Source organism: Rhinolophus hipposideros (assembly GCF_964194185.1).
Source record: "Rhinolophus hipposideros genome assembly, chromosome: 22".
In the NCBI taxonomy this organism is placed as follows: Eukaryota; Metazoa; Chordata; class Mammalia; order Chiroptera; family Rhinolophidae; genus Rhinolophus; species Rhinolophus hipposideros.
Genome location: NC_138068.1, coordinates 1,111,047 through 1,132,119, shown reverse-complemented (window position 1 = coordinate 1,132,119; position 21,073 = coordinate 1,111,047). Strand labels below are relative to the sequence as shown.

The following is a 21,073-nucleotide window of genomic DNA, read 5'->3' as shown; positions in this document are numbered from 1 at the left end:
AAGTGGAGGAGTGGGGGAGGGGCTGCGGCAGTAATAGGGTGGGAGGGGTGAAGGGAGAGAAGGGCCCTAGCTGGGGGTGTTCCGGGGACCAGGGGATACATGTTTGACAGCAAGAGGGGGGGTGTAGGCTTTGGGGGTGTGGCACTAAGACGGGGCGGCCCTGGGGGCCCCTCCATGCAGGAACTGATTTTCTCCTTGGCCCGCTGGCTCAGTGGGCAGTGGAGAAGGAAGGTTGTTGGCTGGGGAAGGAAAGGTCCAGATTCCTCCATGCGTCCTGCCCTGGAGTCCAGGCAGAGGCCTGGTCTGGCCTCCGGTCCCCCGCCCACCCACTTCCCTCCCCCAGGCCCCAGCGCGGCCAGACGCCGTCCACCAGCGGTGCCGAGAGCCCTTTATCAGATAATAAATAAGGCGGCTGGAGCCGTCCGTGTCAACATCTTGGCGGGCCTCGCAGGGCATTGCAGGGGGGGCTGCCCACCATGGCCTCCACGTGGCCGTCAAGGGCCAGCCACCCCCATCCCGGCTCCGAGGGGCCTGTGGGGCTCAGCCAGCCCCCTCCTCTTTGGGGCCACTTCAGCCTCCACCAAGGTGCATGTGGGTGGACGGGCTGGGCATCCTGGGCCCGCCTCAGGGAACCCCAGTCTCACTGGCCTCTTGTCTGCCACAGGGGGTCAACGTGGGGTCCTCGTCAGGCCCTTTCTGAGCGCCTGTCCACACAGCATGGAGAATGGCAGCCCTGAGCCATCATGATCTGTCCTGGGCTTGTGGCAAAGGAGAGAAGTGACAGATGGGTGTGAAGACACCATGCCTTCCCCTGTGTTTGGTGGCAGAATGATGGTGACAGCAGCACCTGGCCTTCTCTAAGAAAAGTCCTCATTTGGTCAAATAAAAATGTGATGCCTACATTCCCTCCCCCAAGGACAATTTTCCTTCTTAATCAGCACATGGCTTCCCAGATGAGCACCCTGGAGGATTTGCACCCATTCTGGAGCCTGCCGATCATTGCCTAACAAAGGGGTAATCAGCCCATAACCCTGGCCCCGCTGGGCATCTCTGGGTTTTGGGCAGCTGGATGAGGCCCAAGGGAGGGACGCATGCCATGGGGCTGAAGGATGTGTAAGGAACACCCCACTGCAGCAGACGGCAGCAGAACCAAAAGGCGGAGTGACGGGAGCCACTGGGTGTCACCGACGCTGACACCATAATCGAGGACACCATGTGTGTAGCGGGGGCTGCTTCTGCAGGATTGCCCCCGGACACTTTTGGCTGTTGCTCTGTGTCTGGAGTGAAGCAATGAATTCAGGGCTTTAAGGTGCTTTATAAATTGTTCTGGTTCAAGAAATGCCAACTGAGGGGACACTGGGTGTCTCCCCTTTTTCCATGCCTTGTGTGCTCCATTTTTCGGCTTGGTCGGCAGGGTCTTCTCCCTTCCCCAGGCACCCAGGACAGAACCCAGTGGGGACTCTGTGGACGCTCTGTGGATGGGAGGGGACAGTCACAACAGGGGGTTCCCCTCCTCCAAGCTTTCTGGAAGTCAGCTTCAGCTCAAGGGAGGATGGGAAATGAAGTGTGCAGAGTCAGGCAGTGCAGACAGACGAAGCGCCCTTTCTTTCCATCCTGTCACTCTGATTAGCGGCCCCGGGCAGCTCAGGCCTGCCAGCCTCCCCAGCATCCAGTTGTTTGTGACCAGCTGGGCAGAGCCGAGGGGTGGAGGGCAGGCGGAAAAGCTGCAGGAAGTGGGGTGCCCGGAGGCTATATTAAGGCTCCAGGTCCTGACAGCTTCCGGCCCTGGAAAGGCACGTGGGGGGGGGGAGGGAAGCTTAAATTTAGTAGCAATGCCCATGCCCAGAGATGGGGTGCTCAGCCTCCCTCATCCTGGGCATGTCCTTAAAAATGACAAAACCAGATGGAAAAGATCGCTTCTTCCTTCCTGCTCTGCCAAATCTCCCCTTCTCTTTGGTGACCCCTCCTCATGGGGACAGACAGACAGGGTCCCCTGGGGCAACCGGCCCTCCTCCCCTCCATCTGTGGGGACCAAGGAAACCTCCTTGGTTTGGTGAACCCTGAACGCTGTCTCCACATACTGGGGGCTCCCAGGGCCTGTGCCTGCTGCATGTGGGCATGGATTTCAGACCCAGGCATAGGCATGTGGCACCCTCTTCCACCTACAGATGGGGAAACTGAGGTTCCGACAGAAGCCACTGGGCTCCAAGGCGGCATGCTGCAGTGTGGGCCCTGCTGTGACCTGGTGTCTCGCGTCACCTCTCTGAGCTTCCTGTAACCTCTTGTGTTGGTTCCTCTCATCATGAAGGGGGAGAATGGTGCCCACCCCCACGGAGCGGGAAGAACAAGTGATGGGGCTCATAGGACAGAGCTCCACGAGCAGGTGAGGGGATGCTGGACAAGGAGATGGGAAGGGGACTCCCCACTTTCCAGCTGGGCCACCCCTCAAGCTCTCTGCCTCAGTTTCCTCACTGTGAATGGTCTCCTGGAAAGGCAGCCCGAGGCCTGTGGGCATGGAGACAAGATGGTAGCAAGCTCATCCCAGGACAGTGGTCTCACGTCTGGCCACCAGGCATGTGTACCCTGGGCCCGGCCGCCTGTTCCCATCTCTCCCATCCAGTCCACTTGTGGAAAGTGCTGGTTTGAGCCCCTAGGCAGACCCTGCCCCCAAGGGCTTTCCTCTGCGGCCTGGTACTGGCCGGTGTGGCTGACACAGGTTCCCAGGCCCATGAGACTCTGCATTTAACTGACCCATTGGGGGAAGGTCCTCCTGCCTCTCTCCGTGTGGGAAGCTGGGGACCCCCAATTCATAGATGCGGAACAAGGCTGGTGGGCGACCTCAAAGGGATTCAAAGTGGCCAGTGAAGTCCAGCAGGCCAGTCCCTGGGACGCGTTTCTGAAAGGAGAGGCAGTCTGAATGGACATTGGACTTGCTGCCGACCTGGCAGGCAGGGATGAGGCCGGGAAATCCCACAGGTGATGGGAGAGGAAACCAAAGTCAAGGTCTTTATTTCACATGTTTCCTTATGGCCTCATTTGTCTTTAAAAAAAAAAAAAAAGACAACATCATGTGGAGATTGGGCTGGTTGAATCTCAAGGGACAACTGCAGGATGAACGGAAACACTCTGGAAGCTGACGCCAGGGAAACAAACTGGCACGATGGTGGCGGGCTCACAGCTGTCTTGCTGGCTCATAATATTGAAAAGATCTTTGAATCAAATTGAGAGTTTGGGGAAAGAAACATTCAGTCGGAAGATTTTACATTAAAAAATAAAAATAAAAAAATTCCAGTTTCTGGCTTCCCTGGAAAAATCAGGTCTCGGGGACAGGCGGCACCTGAATGGAGGCGATGCTGTGGCCCTGGGCGGGCGAGCCCCACCCCCCTCTGGTCCCTAAGGCCTCCCCAACGTCAAGCTGTTAGGAGCCATCCATCAGCTCCCTTGGGCAGAGTTGCGTCCAGCAGGCATGACCACCTCATCTGTGAACCCACCCTGTGAGGGGAGGGCTTCTGAAAGAGAAAGGGGGTGGGATTCACCATTCTGCTGGGACCCCAGACAAGCCAGCAGCTTGTGCAGGTCAGAACGGGGCCAGGTACTTCCTCTGCCTACTAGAGATGCTCATAGACAGACTTGGTCAGAACAAGGCCCTTTACTGCCCCCTCTGGGAAAACCGTCCAAATAAATACACAAGTCCCCACTGGCCAGGGGTGTGAAGGACTTCCCCTGGGGTGCCATCCTGGTGCAATGCACGACCTGGACACCAATCCCTGGCAGGCCTGCACTCAGAGGAGAAAAGGTTTTTGTGCCGTGGCTCCATCATTCAAACGCGGGAAATGAAGGACAGACCCTGAGGCCTGAGGGCGTTCCCAGCCGGCTGTTGCCCTCATTCCCATTTGGGCCTGGCCACTTGTGATCCTGGCTTTACAACAAAAGGTTGGGTTTTTTCCAATTGCTGCAACCTGTAAACATGACAACAGCGAGTGCTGACAACAGAGTTCAAGGTGGCAGTGGGCACCCTGGCTCAGCCTTGGCTGGAGTGGTCAGTGTGGTTCCAAGCCTCGTGCAGCATTTAGGGGTCCCTCGCTGTCTGGGGGGTGCTGAGCCCTTTCCCAGCAGTCTTCCTCCTGCTCTGGGGTCTGGCTGCTGTACGCAGAAAGCCTCCCTGCCACCTGCTGAGGGACGCCGTGCCTGGAGGGCCTGCCAGCTCCCTTGTCTTCTGGCAGGGTGGCGGATGGTCTCTCTGCTGAGCTGGAGCGACACAGGTAGCAAGGTGGGTCCGGTGGGTGACTGGCGACCTAGGCCAAGGCCAGCGCACACCAGGCCTCCTGGCGCAGGGCACCTCCGAGGCCAGCCTGGGGACCCAGAGCAGTGGAGGGGAAGGAGAAGTCCTCAGGCTCGAATTTGAACTCCACCTGGCTGGAGGCCTGCAGGGAGGACAGGGGACATGTGAAAATGCAGGAACACCGTGGCCCCAGGTGGAGTTGGGAGCCCACACAACGGGGCTTCCTCACTCTTGGGATGGGGTGGAGGACCCTTGTGTGGTAGAAGTGATAACACAGGCAGGGCTCTCAGCCCAGCGTCTGCCACAGGTCAGCTCTCGGTACCAATGACCAACTGTGTGCCCAGCCCTGAGCTCCTGGGAGAGGCCAGCAGGGGTTATGCCCTGGCCGGGGAGCCAGGGTTCCCTGAGGAACCGGGAGCCAGCTCTGGGCAACCACCCCACCCCATCTGCCTTACCTGGGAGATGATGCTGGGCCCAGAGCATGAAGGGGACGCCAGGCTGGGTTCAGGTTTCAAAGTGGCCACTGAGCTCTCAGGGTTGGGGACAGAGGATGGTGGGGAGGCTGTGGACGCTGGGAGGGAAGGTGGGGCGTTTACAGAAGCTGCCACATGTAGCAGCACTGGTCAGAGTGAGCCAGGCTGGGTGTGGCTTCCTCAGTCCTCCCTGCCCCAGGCTGGGTGAGCTCAGGCCACCAGGCCCCTCCCCCAACCAGAGCCACCCCAGGACAGAGTGGGGGTATTTGTATTTCAGGAGGACAAAGCTTGCACCCAACATGTAAATCTCTAATGGTGGAATGTGAGACACTCAAAGTGATTCCACAGAGAGAATATGCGTCCTGGCAGAGGGGCTGGGGGTGATCCCAGTGGCTGGGGCCCAGGCTCCCTCCCAGCGTCCTGGTGGGCCCTGGCCCGCACCTGAGGAGCCTTTGGCCTTGGTGGTGATGTTCTTAGGCTTCCGTTTCCGCGTCTGGATGCTTTCCTTCTTCATTGCTAGGGGCCTGGGCACCTGGCAGAGACAGGCAGGGGTGGGTGGCTGGTCTCTCTCCCTGCTCACCCCTGGAGCCGACGTGTCCTCACAACCCTGTTGGGTGAGCTGCTGCCCTGGATGGCGCTTTCCTCCAGGTGGGGCGGGGAGGATCCATCCCACCGTAACCTCCCAGAGCCCCTGGGCCAGGGGGGCTCCAGGGGTGCCGAGGCAGGACTAGGTGTCGAGCCTCTGCCCTCGGCTGAATGGCTGTGGGTGAGCCTCAGTGAGCCCGTCTGCACAATGGGCCTAAAAGTAACAGTATGGTCATGGGGCCAAGTGTGTAACACGCGTGTAACACGGCCAGCTCCCGTGCCACTGCTGCCTCATTCCTTCCCAGCCCCTTGGTCTCTCAGGGCAGGAGGACTGGTCAAGTAACCCAGCAGGGGCAGCATGCTCCATCCCACCTGCCCTGCCCCCACTCACCCCGTGCAGCTTCGTGTAGAGGCCGCAGGCGTTGCACACAGGCTCGCCGTCTGTGTTTCGCCGCCACAGTGTGGTGGTGGTCGTGTGGCAGTTGGTGCAGCAGAGGCCGGCACGGCGGGATGAGGACTGTGGATGGAGGAGGCTGGTGTGAACCCGGTGCTGGGGCCAACCAGCGCTGCCAGGGGCAGACGGAGTGGGCTCAGGACTGACTGGCAGCCAGGCCCCAGCCCATAGGGGCTGAAGAGAAGGTGTCATAAAGCCGCCCTGCACTCCATGAGCTTCAGCACAGGTCACTTCACTTTTGGGCCTCAGTTTCCCCATCAGTAAAATGGAGGTGATGACAGACCCACCACAGGCCTGTTAGTGGGGCTAAGATATCATGAAGACCCAGGATAGACATACCGCCATTTTGCTCTTATTGTCTCTTTTCAGTGGCTAAGACCCCGTGCTACTCCACGTCGAGTTCAGGGGCCTGGGCACCTGGCAGAGACAGGTTAGGCTCCAGGCTGGACTTTCAGGGCCCTGCTGGTCCCTCTGAGCACCTGCTCCCCAAGACCTGGGACTCCAAACAGGGGCTCAGCTCGACACCTCTCCATGGGACGGTGGGCTGAGGGGACCAGGTCCCACTGGCCTACATCACCCCCTTGCCGCTCACCGTGCCTTCTGTCAGAGCTGCAGTGGGCTCATACGGAAACTTCCAGGAACCTGTCTCCTTCCCATGCCTCCCAGAAGAACTGACCTCCAATCCTGCAGGTCCATATCTCACTGGGGACCCCAAACCTTCCTGCATTTGTGGACAGCACCAACTCCAGGGATCCCTGGAGAGCTGGCTGCTGGGGAGTTGCTGCTGCAGGCCTGCTGGGGTCCCCCCCTCCAGCTCAGGGTTCCCCATGCTCCCTGAGACGCCTCTCTCTCAGTACGGATTCTGTGCGGCTCACATTTTGGTGTTTGAATGGGGTCTTGTCACCCACGGCCTGGGAGCTCCAGAGGCTCTGTGTCAGGCCCAGGGCCCCCCAAGGCCCTCAGACCCCAAGCCCTTCCCGTATCCCAGCAGCATAGCCTGCCTATGGCACCACCCCTCCCCAGCTACCTGCCTCCAGGCTTTGTCCTCGGGGGTATTGCTCTCTCATCCCCAGCCCCTGCTCTTCGACGCCCCTGAACCTGTCCCACCCTTTCCTCCATTTGTCCCTGCATGGTCCAGGCCCCTGGTCCCCTCGCCTGGGCCACAGTGATGCAGGGTATCGAACCCAGGGTCAGACCAGTGACATCTGCTACAATGTTCCAGCAGCACCTTGGGCATCAGGACAGAAACCTATGAGGACCCCACATTCAAACTTGTCCCAAGAATGTATGTCCCCTCCTCGGTGTTGTCCAGCCCAGGGCTAAGTCAGAGGGCAATCAAGAGAGGGACAAACTAAGCCAGGAAAGGAACCTGTCCTGGGTTAGGGGAGAACAGACGGGGCCAGCCTCAGTTGCCCCACCTGTCAGCAATCTCTAGGATCCTTCCTTCTGCAATGACTGAGGGTAGCCAACCTTGCTGACCACCCCCTCGCCTCCCCCCAGGCCATGGTCAGTGGTCAAGGGCACAGGCCTGCCCCCTGTGAACAGCCTGGGAGGGAGAGGGGGGCTTGTCTGAAGCCTGCACACCAGCCATTCCCAAGAAAACTCAAGGCACTAAAATACCTCCTCCCCCTCCTCTCCCCCAGGCTGCAGGCAGCCGCCAGAAGCTCCAGAGAATTTGCCCCATTTAATCTGAGGCTCGGCCTGCAGTCTCCGTGCAGGACGCCCCCTCCCCAGGCTCCAAACAAAAGGGCCAAAAGACAAGGAAGGAACGTGGCTCTGGAGACGCCCAAGGGAACGCGGGGCGGGTGCGCTGGCCTCTGGAGGCCACGGCTCTGTCAGACCTGATGTCCAGCCTCTCAGGGGTCTCCCCGGGGACACCTGGGGGTGGGAATTGCCCACAGTCTGGAGCGAAAAGAGCTGGCACCCAGCTGAGGCCCCGGCCAAACTGAAAGGAAGGTGGTGGCCACAGCCCCAGGGCAGACCATTGTGTCCCTCCTCAGCAGGAGCACTGGGCCCCCACCCAGCCTGTCTCTCCCGGGAAGCCCCTGGCCACAGCCTGACCTTGTCTAGAAAGCAGCTGCTTCTACTGAGGCGAGGGTCTCTCCTTCCCTTCCCTCCTCTCCCTTCTATGTGCCTCTCCTGGGACCAGGAGCAGTGCCCACTGTCCAGCGTGAGGAAGGGTCTGCTCCCAGCCTGCCACCCTCCCGGCCAGGATGCCCTGAGCCTCTAATCCACCCACCTTCCTAAAGTGGGAGGCGGCCTTGGGACCTCCCCCAGGGCCGCCAGATTTAGCAAAAACCCCAGGATGTCCAGGTAGATGTGAATTGGCGGGGGAGGCGACACATGCTGTGTGAGCTGCCTCATGCAACATTGTGGACGCATAAATGCTCAAGTGCTGTTTGTTGTTTGTCTGAAATTCACATTTAACTGTGCAGTCCTGTATTTTATCTGATGACCCTCACCTTCCCTCTTGGGTCCCACCTTAGTCCCCACCTCCTGCTGTGCCTTCAAACCAGTGGGGACCAGGGCCTGAGGCCCCTCTCTTTCCCCATGCAGCTGGGACCCTCAGGCACGTTTACAAACCTTCCTTGCCTTCTCATCCACACTGCCATCCCATGTTCAGAAAAACCCATCATCACTGAAACGTAGGAATCATGTGTGAATGTCGCCATCCAGGCCACTTCTTACTAAAATCCTTCCTCCACCAACATTCCCGAGAGGGCATAAAGCTGCCAAAGTAAGAGCGTTTTCAACAGCACGCCGCACACAGGGGTGTACACATGCGGGTTCACCCCCAGACTCATGCACACCACCAGATATCCCCTGTGCACGGGGCTGCGGGGAGCGACCGCAGCGGGTGGACCGTGCAGAGCATGTACACACAGAAAACAGCCCCTGAAGCATGCAGCTCTGTCACCCTCTCCCTGGGAGGGCAAGGCGAAACCTGGAAGCCACGCTGCAATCTTTTTACAGTGAGTACAAACGAAAATTAAGAAATTGGAAATTAAGAAAAGGGAAAAAAAATCCCTCAGAAAAAATCTGAAGTGTTTGCTCATTGATCCTGTCCTCTCCCTCACAGGACTGCATTTCACAGAGGGGAAACTGAGGCTCAGAGACGCTGAGGGGCCAGTGGGGCCATGTGCTCCTGGGGTGGAAAGAACCACCTCGGTTGGCCAAACACACTCCAGGAACGCGTCCCTGGAGCCTCCATCTGTCCTTCCTCACTGTCCGGACAAGCAGCCAGGCCCAGCCACTCTCAGGGCCCCCTAACCGCCAGGCCTCTCCGGCTGCATTTTGTTTTTCTTTTTTGGTCTGTTTTTTTCAAAAGAAGCAAAACTTCAAAGCCTGCTGGCCGCCACAGAGCCGCCCTGAGTTCTGGGACACCCGAAGTAGTCAGGGCGCTGGCGGGCTGCAGCAGACACAGAGGGAGTGGGGGGGCAGGGGGGAGGATGTCACATCCCCCTCAGAGAGAATAAAGTAAGCGCTCCAGGTCGCATTGTGAGGTAGAGCAGCAAAAAATGGCTGCGGCTTCCAGTTGGTCCCCCAGTGCTCTTGGAAGAGGAGCTGTGATGGGCACTTTACCTGACAAAGCGGGTGCCCCTTGCTGCTCAGGGCAAACTGCCAGGATGGGACTTTGCGAGGTGCAGCTGTGCCGGAAGGAACACCTGGCCGGTGAGCGGTCGGAGGCCCAATCAAGGTCCGATTCCCTCTTCGAAGGATGCTAGGCACCCCCACCCCCATCCCCGGGGAACTGGCCACTTCCCGGAGCTGGTGCCAGAGCCGGCCCGGGGCCGATGGACCTGCCGACTGCTGACCTTGGCTGTGGGCACCTGTGTCCGTGGGGCTTGGAGAGAGAGCACGTGGCTCCACGAGCAGGCAGATAGAGGGGCACGCACATGGGGATGGGGGAACCCACAACTATCCGCGCTGCATGTCTGCACTGATGGAAGCCTCAGGTCAAAGGTAAGTCCCCCGCCTACACGCAACCAGGGCGGCACACAAGACACAAAGGGCAGCATAGATATGGGCTCCGGCAGGGCGGGGGGACATGAGCTTGTTATTTCACATTCCTGCATTCTTGGTGACACGCTACTGGACATTTGTAATCATTTAAAAGAAGGTTAGGACAAGTTCTTCTGGGGGGGCCCCTCCTGGGGCATCAGGTCTGGCCACACATGAGGGACAGTGAGGCACTGGAGTGGGAGCAAGTCTGGGTCTGTGTGGGTCGGGTTCCGGTCTCAGGACTCTGAGAATCTTGGGGTTTCCATGCCAACCTGCCCCGTACAGGGCAATCGGTGGGGTTGCCCTCTCTGAGTGCCAGGCAGGAACCCCAAAGCAAGTCAGAGGAAATCCCTAGGATCCTGCTCAGGGGGAGTTGGGGAGTTGAGGGGGCCTATGAATGTCCCCTGACCCCGGCCCCACTCAGCAGATCCCTCTGGGGCGTGTTCCACACTCAGGGCTGCGAGAGTCTGGACAGAGGGGTGACCCGGCTGTCCACCCCGCTGGGCCTGTGGCCTTGGGGAGAGGAGCAGGCACACGGGATCCATCCCCACAGCAGGCCTCCTAATTACATCGTCTCCCCCAGGCCAGGAAACAAAGGCTTCACCAGGCCAAGTGCCCGAGCTCAGCCTGTCTGGAGCCGGCCAAAGCCCAAGTGTCTATTTGATCCTTACAACAGTATGGGGACAGTCCTGAATTCATCTCCCAGGGGCCAGGGCCAGAAGACCCAGCACCGGGGCAGGGGCTCAGCATGCGTGGGGGCACGTGGGGCCCAAGGCCCACAGTTCTGGCCTGTATCGGGGTTGCTGCTGGCAGGCTGTGTGTCCAGGGAAGTTGCTTAGTGTCTCTGAGCCCCAGGATTGTCATCTGGCTGTTGTGAAGGTAGATACGTCAGTGCTTACATGGGGGTCCTGCCTGTCCACCCCCAAGTCAGGAGTTTTCTGCCGGGAGTGGAGCCCTGGGGGTGGGGGCAGAAGCAGGAAGCTCTCACACCTTCTTGTCCTATTGACTAGTGTGTCCTTGGCACCCAGTTCCAAGCCTTGCTTGGAGGGCGGATGGAGCCAGGGAAGGGGGCTGCCTGCTGCTGGGGGTCTGGGCTGCTGTCCACCAAGAATCTGCCCCTCTTAGCCTCAGTTTCCCCATCAGTGAGGGCCACACCAGATGCCGACCAGTACAGCACACTTGGGGGTGGGGACATGACCACTGGAGAGGGGTCAGAGACGAGAGTGAGGGGTGATGTGGACTCTGAGAAGCCCCCTTCCCTCCAAGGCACAGCGAGGGTGGCTGGGGCTCTGCAGAGCCCCAAACGCTAGACCAGATCAGGAGAAAGAGGAGCTGTCTTGGAACTGCATGACCCAGTCAGCCCTGCCTCCTACCTGCCCTGTCTGGGGCCTGGGAGGGCCAGCCCGGTGCTCCCCTAGCCAGTGGGCTGCCGTGGCCAGGGCCTGAGGCACCAGAACCGTCCAGAACCGGCCAACTGGCCCCGACAGGCCTCAGAACAGCAGCGTTAGACCGAAGGCTCGACACCCCAGAAATGTCCCCCTGCCCAGGGCTCGGCCAGGAGCCACTGCAGCCTTACCAACTTGCAGGGCCTATTGCTTATTTACAAAGTCCCGTGAACAGCAAAGTTTGCCTCTGAGAAGGTATAGAACAAAGTAACTTTACACCTTAGCGCCGCTTCTGGCTGTGCCCCACCAGGGGCAAAAGTCGGGCTCTCAGCCCCTCATTCTTGCCCAGCCACACGCCAGAAGGAACCAAAAGTGAAAACAAGCTTTGCCAGGGACAACCGTAGACCTGGTCTGCTCCCCACCCCTGAAGGTTTGGGTAGACAGTGCTCCCCAGTGGGGCCGCAGTCCCAACACCCCTCCCATGTCCCCCAACACAGCACCCACCGAGCAACCACCTTCCCTTCCAGCCCTATCCCCCACCAGATCCCCTTGCGCCCCCACCACCCGGCCAGACATGAAGCTTGGCCCTGCCGGCTCCTGGACGCAGGAAGCGGGTTCCCTTGGCCCTGGCGCCCACCCCAGCTGGGCGATGACTGATCCCCGCCCTGCCCCCACCCAGTCCTCCCCCAGACCCCGGTCTCCCTCAGAGCCATAGGGCTGAGCCCCCAGAAGGCTGTTAGGGTCCATAGCCATCCTTGCCCAGCCAGGTCCGGGGACAGAGCCCTTCTGGGGAATCCACCCCTCCTGTAGACCCCACTAAAGCACAGCCTCAAGCGTGGGGAGTGGGTCCTTTGTCCCTTCCTGCCATAGCCAGGGCCTCCCAGCTCCCTGAGAGGTCCTAGGTGCATGGCTGCCAGGCGGCAGGGCCCACGCCTGTGTTGGGGTACGTGTTGGGGTACGCCTGCTCTAGCACCTCCCCGATCCAGCACCACGATCCAGCACCACGCGGGACTCTGGCTGCTCGGCCACCCCAAGGCCGTGCACTCACCAGGCGCTTCTGCGGCCGCACGAGTGGCCGGTTGACCCCGTTCATCTTGTGGTAGAGACCGCAGGCGTTGCACAGGTAGTGGCCGGTGCCGTCTCGGCGCCACAGTGGTGTGGACAGGGCCCCGCAGTTGACACACTCCCGACCCTCGCCGGGAAACTCCTCCAAGAAGTCCGACACTGTGGGGACAGGCAGTTCGTGGGACAAGGCTCAGCTCTTCCTGGAGCCCGAGGGCGTGTGCAGTAATTTTTTTGTGTGCTTTAAATTTATTTTATTTTCAAATATATTGATCTAATTTAATTTTTAATTTACATACAGCAAAGTTTGCGCAGTTTTAAAACACTGCTTAGGGTTGTTTTTATAAGGTGGGGGAGGGTTAATAAATGAAAGCCCAGGGAGGACAACAGGCAGTGCCCCCCCCCCAGGGACCAGGGTCCAGCACCAACAGCTGCACTGGCAGAGGGAGGGGGCCCAAGGGCCTTGCCCTCTGCGAAGCAGGATGATGGGAAATGGGGGATCTCCAGATCCTGCAAGGACCAGGGGCCTTGCTGTCCTGTCAGCTTTGTTGGGATTGCAATCACTGTCCTGCCTCGGGAGGCAGCACCCGCAGCTGGGCCTTCACCGGATACTTGGGCGCACACAGGACCCCGGCCCCTCCAGGCCGGGCCAGGCGCTGGCGACACTCCGGCGGCAGGACTGGGCGGGGGCAGGGCGGGGATCAGTCATCGCCCAGCTGGGGTGGGCGCCAGGGCCAAGGGAACCCGCTTCCTGCGTCCAGGAGCCGGCGGGGCCAAAAGGCGGCTGCCGGGGGAGGGGCTGCTGGAGGGCGAACCAGGGGGGCAGTAAACAGAGGCGGGGCCCTGGGTTTTCAGCCCCAGGGAGAGAAAAGGTCAGTTGCACTGACGCCCCAGAAACCGGGTGGAATCGTTCTCTGCTTTGCAGGCCTGGAATCCCATCATCCAAATTTATACCGGGGAGCTATGGAATCAGGTCTTGAATTAGAATATGTGAACATTCTAGAGCGGAGACGCATGTGGCAGCGTACTTAAATAAACCAGTATTTTGAACTTTATAAAATTACTTCCAAAACTTTTCTTTAAAACGTTTAACATGTTTAACAGGCTCCAAACTGGCACCGTCCAGAATGTTGGAATGAGGAAGGAAAGGTAGAAATAGATACTGTCCTCCTAATGTGTAAAAGGACTCCAGGAGCAGGTTTTCCATGTCCGGTCGGTGAGGTTGAGGGAATGACCCCGGGGCAGCCCCCGCGCTGCTCTGCCGTGGGCCCACCGGGAAGCTGTGCATTTCGCAGGGTGCGGGTTTGAGCCCGGTCCGGACCCAGGTCGATGCAGCTGCCCCCAGCCCCGCACTCACCCAAGGTGGCTCTGCGTCCTGGGAGGCCAGCCGGGCGGCCCTGGAGACTGTGCAGCACGCTACCCTCGAAGGCTCCGGAGGCCCAGGACTGGGCCACCTCGGGGCTCACGTAGGCCGGGTACGCGGGGGGGTACGAGGCGCCCACCGGCCGCCCGAGCGGGGCTGGATACTGCTCGCGAGCCAGCAGCGCGCCCTGGTAGGCGCCGCCGTCCCGGAGCCCCGCGCCGCCACCGCCGCCCGGGCCTGGGGGGCTGTGCGCGAAGGGGAAGGCGGCGGCCCCGGGCGGCTGCGCGGCCGGAGGGTGTGGGCTGCCGGAGCCGAAGGCGGACGCGTCCGCCGACGCCGCCTGCGCCCAGCCGGGGGGCCCCGCGAGTGCCGGCGGCTGCGGGCCGGGCTCACACGCCGGCAGGTAGGGCAGCATGGAGGGGACGCGCGCCGGCGGCACGAACACCGGGGAGCCCGCGCCCGGCGGGGGCAGAAAGGCACCCGCGTCGGCGTAGGCGGCCTGGCCCGGGCTCGGAGCCAACGCCAGGCTCTGGTACATCTTCTCCGGCGCGGCCTTGACCTGCGGGAAGACGGACAGGCGTCGGGGTCACGGCCGCCGTGCGCCCCGCCACCGCCCGCGCTCGTGCCCAGCAGGTGCTGCCCCTCGGGCCGCGCTCCCCACTCCGCAGCCGGCCATTCCTGGGGCGGGCCCCGGCACCCAGGGGACAAAAAGTGAGGGGCCGGGGCGCTGAGCTCGCGTCCTCCGCCGTCCGGGCTTCGGAGGTTCCCGGGGTGGGCTTGGCGGGGGCTGAGGAGCGCAGGGCCTGGGCGCTGGGGCCCCGCGGTTGGGACAAGGCACCACGCCCGGCAGGGGTGCACGGCGACCGGCAGGGCTACGGCACTCACCGGCTCGTCGGGAGGGCCGGCGACGGGCGGGCTGCAGACTGGGAGCCCGGGGCCGCGCGGCTCCGCAGGGAATCCCGGGCGCTCGCCGCCCCTCCGCGCAGCCCCGCCCCGGCCCGCCCCCGCCGCGCCTCCCCTTCGCTGCCGGCGCCCTCCCCTCCTTCCCCGCGGGGTCAGCGTAGGGGCTGCGGCCGCGGCGCCACGTGACCCAAACTGGCCGGGCCGGCGGGGCTCCGCGGGAAAGGCGACGAGGGCGCACGGCGCCGGGCACCCCGCGCTGAGTCCCGGCCAGCGCAGGCCACAGGAGCCGGCCGGCGCTCGGTGGGGCCCCGGCGTACTCGCGGCGCGGAGACGTCTCTAAATTTTTTCGTGGGATTTGCGGATCCCCAGCCCGCCTTCCTCGCTAGCCACAGGTTCCTCCGAGGCTGGCCTGCTGTCTGGTTCTGCGTTTGTGGACGAGTCGGTGATTCCCCGCCGACCGCGCTCACGGACATAGTGTTGGGGCCCCCTCATTGCGCCCCTGGACTCCGGGGATGCGGCTTCCACGAGGAGCCCGGCTCGGTGTCCCTGGACTCCGAATGTGTCAAGACCGCTGCAGGCGCGAAGTCCCTGGGGGGGCCCACAGTTTCCTCAATTTCTGACCAAGCAGGGCAACTTCTGAGTGCGTGCCCAGCGGGGGGGCGTGCCCAGGTTGGCAGACCCGTCTGGAGGCACCCCAGCGCCTTCCGTGAGGTCCCAGCCCAGCTTCTCGCCCCCACCCCTAGGTGGGCTTTGCATTCGCCTGCCGTCTGGGGACACAGGGAGTGTCTCCTCCCGGGACCAGACACCGGATGGAGGTGCCCCATCCTCCTGGGTGGTTGCAGCCGTGGCAGTGCTGTGGCAGAGCCGCCTCCGTCTCACCTTCGCTGATGGATAAGCCAAGCCTCCCTCCCCTCCCCCCAGGTTCTCTTTGGGGACAGTGCCCAGCAGGTCCCATACACTGGCTGGGCGGAAGCAGGGCTCACCAGGCCACTCTTGTGCCAGGCTTGGGATCATGAATGTCTTTAGTTTGCAAAGCAGGCCCTCCGGCTCATGGTCCTGGGTGCACAGAATGCAGTCTGGGGCCAGGGGCACCCCCTGGGTGGGCGAGACTCCCAGGAACTGTCTGCAGGTGGAGGGGGTGCGCTGGCCCGGGCCATTCCTCTCCATGCGCTCCCCTGAGGACAGCAGACTCGGGTGCACATCCAGGCACCGGGTGGACCAAGGTGGAGTGTCCAAAAAGGCAGAAGGCAGGGTCCCCACACACACCTCAGGCCAGGGACACCTCAGATGGTTCCACGGCCAGCTCTGGGCTCTTCACAAGCCTTGGCGTGTGCCACTGGGGGGAGAGCAGGGGCTTTCAGTCGTCCCCTTACCCTCTGCCCCCAGCCTCTCTCCCACACTCCCCCACCACCAGTCAGTCCATCCTCTCCCACCCTCAGGATCTGGGTCCCTGTTGCCAGTCTGACTCCAGGGTTCCTGCTCTCCCTAATCGCTACCTTTGGGGTCTGAACCAGCGCCCCTCCTCCTTGCCCCACCCCCTCCAGATTTCACCAGTGGGTCTCCATCTTTCTCTTTTTCACAGTGGGCCCCACAAGGGCAGAGAGGGGTCCTGGTGCCGTTCAAGGTCCTGGAAAGTCCCTGTGCCAGGAGCCCTACGTGGCACAAAAGTGTGGTCTCTGGGACCCACAGGATACTGAGGCGGTTGACCCTCCCTGTGCCCTGTGGCCATTAGACACTGGTGACCCAGAAGGTTTAAATGCAACAGGAAGATGCCCCCCCAGCACGGGGTTGAGGAGACATCAAAAAGGGGAGACTCCAGTCCCCTCCCCCCAAAAAAAGAAAAGGTCCAGAGAGAAAGGAAAGACCAGCAGCAAACCCGGGATCCTGGGGGTGGGATGGGGGAGAGACTTGTATGTATTTTTTACTTGGAATACAATCCAGCCAAGTCCTTGAATAGCAAATACCAGCATGGGGGAGTGGGGGCTGGGCTTTGTCTCATGATGTTCCCATTTAATTCTCACATCAATCTTAGGCGGTAGATGAAGTTATTATTATTCCCACTACAAATGGGGAAGCAAAGCACAGAGAGGTTAGCTAACCTGCCCAAGGTCACATAGCTAGTAATTAAACAAGGTAATTACAACAAACAGAGTGCAAAAATAGACATAAGGACACAATGTCTGGTCACTTTTTCTGTTAACAAATCTCTAAATTGGACATGTATAATTTCCCGGTGAGAGTGTGTGGAGGTGGGGGTGGGGTGGCAGAAGCTGCCTTAAATCCCTGGTCTCAGGGAAGGAGATTTACTCCTTGCTTTGAAGGCTCCTCCCAGGCTGGGCCCCACTCCACCGGGAGGGCCGTCTGCTGGGTCTCCAGGGCTGTGCTGCTCCTCGGTGACATCTCAGGGACAGTAGCCCCTCCAGGTGGGTGTGAGATCACCACCCTGCGGCCCAAGAAGCAGAGGCTGCTGCTGGCATGTGCCCACCCCCTTAGGCCTGAAACCCTGTAAACCCTTGCCAGCCCCTGGGCACAGTGACAGGGTGGGAGGGGCACTGGTGTCTGTGACAGCATCCGGACCCCATCACAGATCCCTCCTACTTGAACCAAAAAGACATCTCAGCAGGTGCCTCCCCACCCCACACCTGCCTTGCCCAGCCGCCCCCTCCCTCTCACACGTCACCTTCTGACGCTGAAGGACTCTGTCATCCTTCTGTGCAGTTGCCCTGTCAGGCTCCCATGGCCCCTCAGGAGGGAGCCAGGTGCTCCAGTCCACCAGGACCACTCTCCCTGCTAGTCTGTCCAGCTGCAAGCCTGTCTTTCCCCTAGGCCTTTGCCCATGCTGCTCCTAACTTGGAGGGCTCTTCCTTTGCCATCTTCCCTACTAGCTGAACTCCTACACATCCCTCAAGGCCTCCTCGAAAGGTCCCTTCTGTCTGTGACCTGCCCTGATAAGTTGCTGCGTCCTCTCCCTTGTGCCTTATCATGGGTTGTGGTCAGATGGCTGTGTGTGTCCTGTTGTGACTCCCAAGCAGACACAGCCCTGAGGAAACCTTTGGAGACAGCAGGGCACAGTGTGAACTCAAAGCCTTCATCAGAACTACTCTGGGGCTTCACTTTGCCATCTCAAGGCTGAGATGACCTTGGATGAGTTACTTTTCTCTCTGTACCTCCGTTCCTCTGTGGAGTGGGGGTGATGCTGGTCCCTGCCTACAGTATTTGACTGGTTTTTGGGAGGATTAGTGAACGGGAGACGCCAGGCCTTATAAACAGCCTGCACTGTGGATGACCCAGCCGGGGCCTCGAGTTGGCTGCTGAGAAAAGGGGAGCAGGAAATGAACACAGAGTTCACGGGCGCCGTATCACTTATGTAACCCAATCTGCTTTCAAAGCCCCTTCCTGACGTCCCGTAGCATTACAGCTGGCAGGCACTCGCTGGCCAGGTCACCAGACAACCCACTTAGAGGAGGGTCCTCTGGGGAAGAGCTCGAGGCAAGTTTGTTTTGGGGGAGACATAACACGCTCCAAGTGGGCTCATCTCCCCGTCACCGGGAGTGTGCAGCCAATGTCCTACCACGTGATGGGATATTTATGACCAGCTTCCAAGCCAAGGAGCTGCCCCCGAAAGGGCGTACCCGTGAGGGTGGGTGTGCTGGAGCAGGGACAGGGGACGGCCCATCACTGGGGAGGAGAGTGAAGCAGGGGCCTCTGGCCCCTCCAGGGCTGAGCTCGAGAGAGGATGGATAGAGGAACAGACGGCTGGACAAGGCAGCCCCCTCATGTCTATTAGCTGTAAATTACTTCACCACGATGCCTGGGAACCAGGCTGGGCCGCGCGCTGGTAATAAAACAGCCTGACACCACCACTGGCCTGGGTGACGCCCGGCTGCCCCACAGATCAGCTGCCACCTGACCTTGAACGAAATCGCATGGTCCTGGGCTCTTTGTGGCCACAGGTCCCTGACTTTGCCGGAGAAGGTAAAAATGAAAACCACATGTCACCCTGTGGAATTACAGTATTTGACTTAAAAGTGGTGCCCTGGTGCCTCCTCAGCCGGAGAGCTTCCCCACACGCGGGGCAGGGGCTCCTCTCTCCTCTCCTGGACCAGGGTTTTGCCCCACACGGCTCAGGACCAGGGTCCTTGTTCATGCCTTCCCTCCACTCGTCATTGGCATTGGAAATCCACGGCACGCTGAAACTACCCACTCAGAAGTGTAATGCAGCACAGGAGGGTGGGTCCCAGGAATCCTGTCTGTGAAAAAATAACCTGCGGTGAGGTTGGAGCTCCGTGCTCCTAACTCCGAAGGCTGCTGGTTCGATCCCCACATGGGCCAGTGGGCTCTCAGCCACAAGGTTGTCAGTTCGATTCCTCGAGTCCTGCACGGGATGGTGGGCTCCGCCCCCTGCAACTAAGATTGAACACGGCACCTTGAGCTGAGCTCCCGGATGGCTCAGTTGGTTGGAGCGCGTCCTCTCAACCACAAGGTTGCTGGTTTGACTCCCGCGAGGGATGGTGGGCTGTGCCCCCTGCAACTATCAATGGCAACTGGACCTGGAGCTGAGCTGTGCCCTCCACAACTATGACTGAAAGGACAACAACTTGACTTGGAAAAAAGGCCTGGAAGTACACACTGTTCCCCAATAAAGTCCTGTTCCCTTCCTTTCCCCAAAAAATAATAACCTGCAACTCTGTCTGGTTGCAAGTGCAATCATTCACTCAATCCTCCCTAAAAGTGTGTGTCGTGGGCCCACCGTGGGGGGACGGGCTGTGTGTGGCACATGTGAGTGACGTGCACAGTCTTGGCCGCTGGGATGGCCAGGAAGCTGGCACACTCCCTTGCCGGGCTGTAGATGGGGTTTCCTGGGTACCAGGCTACCTGCACCCTGTTCCTGCATGCACACGAGGTCCTGTGTGGACTGCAGGAGCCACAGCACCACGGCTTCAGTCACCACGCCCCTTGCTGGCTGCCCAGTGGCTGCCTGGGGCTCAGCTGCACCTTCTTTGGGGAGCCACTGTTCGAACCTCCTTCTCCTGGCTCAGAGGCTCAGAATGAGGACTGACTGGCCTCACCAAAGCCACGTGGGTGGCAGGAGGGCCGAGGTCGGGCCTCGTGGTGTCCCCTCACCCTTCAGCTCTGACTACAACTTCACTGTCCCGATTATAAGTCAGTACATGGGCTGTGTTCCTGGGGAGAGGGCTTGCTCCCCAGATCTGGAGCCCAGTCTGCTCAAGGCTTGGTGGGGGGGTTGGGGTGGGGACATCCTGCCCAGGGTGTTGAGTGGTGACACCCTCAACAAAGTCCCAAATGTAAGCATGTTTGCACACATAGGCACATACATGTACCCACGTGTATTACACACACAGACACATGCACGCACCCACACATGCTTGCGTATTTCCATCTTCTGGGCAGAAAGCCTTTTCAGGAAACCCCAGGAGATAAAACAGAAACCCACTTGCCCTTCCCCTTTCCAAAGTGATGTCAGCTGGTGGGGCCTGGAAAAATTCACATGTGGTTGTGTATCTCCCACCCAGCAGGCCAGAGAGACCCACTCTTGGGTGACAAAGCCGATTGTCTCCATTTCCTGCTGACTTATCATCCAGTAGCTACTCTGTGTTGCTGGAGGAGACCTTGCCCAAAAGCTCCAAGTGACAATGACAAAGGGGCTGGTCAGCCTCATCCTGCAACCAGCCAGCAGGTAGAAGGACCTGCTAAGGGCAGAGCAGGGGTCACCGCTCCCCCAGAACCTCTGCTGCTCTGGCCTGGCCCATCTGGTCATACCCCATGGGGTGGGCTCCCTGGGCCATTTGCCCAGCATTCCTGGGTGCCACTCCTGGGGCAGAGCTCTCCGTATATCACTCCATTCCACCCTCCCCGTGACCTTGCAAGAGGAGATGGGGGGTCTGATGCCAGACTTCCTCCAGGGGAGGGGGCTGTGTGTGTATGGCTGTGGCAAGGAGACGGTGGAGGGAGAGAGAAGAGCCTTCCTGGAGTCAGCTGCCCCCACTGCCAGGCTGCACAGCCAAGAGGGGCACAGCCCGAGGGCTCCTTCTGCACTCTCCCTGGGGGGTGACCAACCTCCCACTTGGGGGCTGGGGAGGGGCCGCCTCTAGGCTTTGGACCCTGATCCACTCTTGGCAACCCCCCGGGGGGGGGCAGGGGATCCCCCCCAGGCCTGCCCCTCCTGGTCCTGCCTCCCTTTCAACCCCATGGCATCATCTGGGAGCCAGTCTCCCCAGAGTATGACCCCCTGCCATGCAGATTTTTTTTTTATGAGCTGAAAACAATTAAAGACCAACAAACTTAGGAAGAGATTTTTACCTCCCCATTTCCTTCTTAAAGAGGTTCAGTTAAAAAAAATCCTGCTCAGGCAGGGAGCCTTAGCAGTGTGAGGTAAGAGTGGTGCAGAAGGGCACCCAGGCAGAGGTCTGCCCCCAGCTGGGCGGCCTCCTGCTGTCGTCCCCCCACACCATCCCCCCTCAGCTGTGCCGCTAGGAACTGGTCGCCAGGCCCTGCTGTACCTGTGGGTTGCCTGTTTGATCGTCTCCTTCCCCTTTGAAGCCC

At 60.3% G+C, this 21,073-nt stretch overlaps 1 protein-coding gene across 2 annotated transcripts; it reads right to left on the bottom strand.

Annotated features, from left to right (window-relative positions):
• Positions 1-4,295: 4,295 nt before the first annotated feature.
• On the bottom strand, positions 4,296-14,144 carry GATA5 (GATA binding protein 5; the record flags this gene model as incomplete). Of its 2 annotated transcripts, none has more annotated exons than XM_081034467.1 (6): positions 4,296-4,424; positions 4,738-4,853; positions 5,185-5,287; positions 5,732-5,857; positions 12,230-12,405; positions 13,601-14,144. In XM_081034467.1, the coding sequence occupies 6 exons, from the start codon at positions 14,142-14,144 to the stop codon at positions 4,296-4,298; spliced, it is 1,194 nt and encodes a 397-aa protein (XP_080890593.1). The 2 variants fall into 2 exon arrangements, with proteins under 2 accessions (XP_080890593.1, XP_080890592.1); XM_081034466.1 differs by having other exon boundaries at positions 4,738-4,883; positions 5,197-5,287.
• Positions 14,145-21,073: the final 6,929 nt, after the last annotated feature.